Source organism: Triticum aestivum, chromosome 7B (genome assembly GCF_018294505.1).
Source record: "Triticum aestivum cultivar Chinese Spring chromosome 7B, IWGSC CS RefSeq v2.1, whole genome shotgun sequence".
NCBI lineage: Eukaryota > Viridiplantae > Streptophyta > Magnoliopsida > Poales > Poaceae > Triticum > Triticum aestivum.
This window is the reverse complement of record NC_057813.1, coordinates 69,485,521-69,487,928: the sequence shown is the minus strand read 5'-3', so window position 1 is coordinate 69,487,928 and position 2,408 is coordinate 69,485,521. Positions and strand designations below refer to the sequence as shown.

Sequence of the window (2,408 nt, the reverse complement as noted above, 5' to 3'; positions counted from 1 at the left end):
AGCATACGCGACCGGCCGAGCGTTCCGCCGGCGCGCCGCAGGGAAACGTTTCCCTTTTTGACATGCATGCAATATTTTTTCCGCTTAATTAGCTCCTAATAAGTGTGCAACTTCTGCTGTTTTAGAAACTAGCACTGGGGCAGCACAATTGCACCGGCAATATCTTTAGTGGTTAAGGACCTCCGATACAAAGCAAACGAATGGACATTCAAACTTGATCGACGGTGTATAGTTTATGTACGAGGGAATAGACTGATACTATGTAAAAGAATAAAGAGGGAGATTGGTGGAATTATTGATTGTATTGCTTGAGGCTCATGGGCGTATATATAGGAGTACATGATCATCTTGAAGGACACGACAAGCTAGACAAATTGTAGTCTATCCTATGTTTCCTAAATAACCATGATACTCAACATTCCCTCGCAGTCACAACGGTAGCGAGCAGATGGTGAGACTGGAGAAGAATTCAAAGGTAAGCCGACGGACATCCCCCGCAGTCATAACGGTCGATGCATCGTGGAAGTTGTGGCTGGAGTGAAAACCGAGGAGGTTGCTCAAGCAAGGCGGCATCCCTTAGTGCCGATGTCGATGTAGCCGATAGCGTAGGGTGGTGTAGCCGTGGTCGAGGTAGCTGCGCGAGACACCGTGGTCGATGTCGAGTTGAGGTCACCAGTGTCGATGTAGTCGTCATCGAGCCGCGGTGTCAAGGAGGCGCAGAATTAGTCATGGGCTGAGTGGTGTTAAGGTAGTGGTGCACTGGAAAGAAGACGATGTTGACGAGACATCGTGTCGGGTTTGCCAAGCCTGAGTATACGTCGTGGAGGAAGGCATGCATCGGTGTTGCCAGCACAAGTCATGCGTAAACGGATAAAGTCGATCAACAAATCAGGAAAAAGACTTAGGGCAGCATCACATTTTTTCCAGAAAGGAGGTTAAACCCCCGGCCTTTGCATCATTAAGATGCACACAACCATTCTTATTAATTATTAAACATAATACATAGGAAAGGTAACCACAGCTGAGCCATTAAAGAAGTGATGAAATGAACACCTACGACTAACTTGACTTCTTTCATGATAATGCCATCAAAAAGGGATAAACGTCCACACGTCTTCATCGTCATGTTCGGCTGGAAAATTGAAACCAGGCAATCAAGACCAGCACAATAGCAAGTAGACAACGACTTCAACAATGCAACAATGCAATTTTGTCACTGATGAGCCCGACCAATAAAGGACAGTGCAAGAGTTTTCACCGAGACATGAAGTGGTGTCGCAATCAGCATCTTCGGGATGATTAAAGAGTTGCATTCATCAGTGCTCCACGCCTCGCCAAAAAAGCACTAGCAGATTTCTGAGATAATTTACTAACTTAATACCACCGCCACGGCTGTCACGGGACATGAAGTGGTGTTCAGTGCACAAAACTTATAAGCATCTCATTCAGGAATGACCGTGAAGAGTTCTACTACAGTGGCACTCTGACAGCTCCCCTTGGTTCACCCAACTCGCACCTCCTCATCAGTACTCAATCATCCTTGTTTGACTGGCCAGTTCGGAGTGACACTTGGTCTGAAATCCAGCTTAATGATACACGCATAGAACAGATTGTGGAATACAATTACCATTATAGGATCTACACTTTGCAGCTAGCCCCTCAGCTTGGTCTACAGGAGATAAAAACTTTGTGGTGGGATGGCATGGATGAATGCCCATATTTAAGAACATGGCTAGTTGTGTGTGGCGACATGCTTCTCATTGTTGATCATTGCATCAACTTATCATTGGGAGCACCAGTGACCTATAAACCCTACCGCCTCAATATCTGTACCAAGCCGGCAAAATGGGTGGAGGTAAAGAAGCTGGAAAATTGGGCACTCTTTGTTGAGGGTGATGTGAGGAGCACACCATTTTCTTGCATGAGCCCAGAACTATGGGGAGGTAGGATGAATTGCTTGTACTATGCCCATTACTCTGAACCTTGCAACATACATGGGTTTGGTGATGAGGCAGATGCTGTGTGGGATCCGTCGACCAATCCTGACCTTTTGTACAAAAGAAACTGGTACCGCCAGCTGCAGGCCCTCTGGGTGTATCCAAGTGTGTTCTATTCTGATAGCGAATGACCGCTGAGTGTTACCGCGGTTTTCTGCTTTGCCTTCACCTTCCAACAGAGAGCATAGTCTTTTCCACCTTTAGCAGAGGATGCTACATGGAAGCATTATTACTTGAGCTTTCGTAGTTTGTTTCATCGTTCAGATTTTGGAACTACGTAGGAGGTTTTTATGGGGATTTAGGTCTTACTCCCACTTCTGCAGTTAGTTTCAGCATTCATATTTGTACTGTGCCGTTTAGTCTTTCACTGGATGTATGTGTACTTATCAACAATATTTTTGTGCTAGAACT

The 2,408-nt window shown here is 45.6% G+C and overlaps 1 protein-coding gene across 1 annotated transcript; it reads left to right on the top strand.

Annotated features, from left to right (window-relative positions):
• The first annotated feature begins 448 nt into the window (after nucleotides 1-448).
• On the top strand, nucleotides 449-2,128 carry LOC123157669 (uncharacterized). The gene is made up of 3 exons (XM_044575920.1): nucleotides 449-475; nucleotides 1,007-1,011; nucleotides 1,450-2,128. Exons 1-3 carry the CDS (start codon nucleotides 449-451, stop codon nucleotides 2,126-2,128), a joined length of 711 nt encoding a protein of 236 aa, XP_044431855.1.
• The last annotated feature ends 280 nt before the right edge of the window (nucleotides 2,129-2,408 follow it).

Coding starts and splice junctions, on each gene's coding strand:
- LOC123157669 (XM_044575920.1), top strand. CDS start 449: ATGGTGAGACTGGAGAAGAATTCAAAG.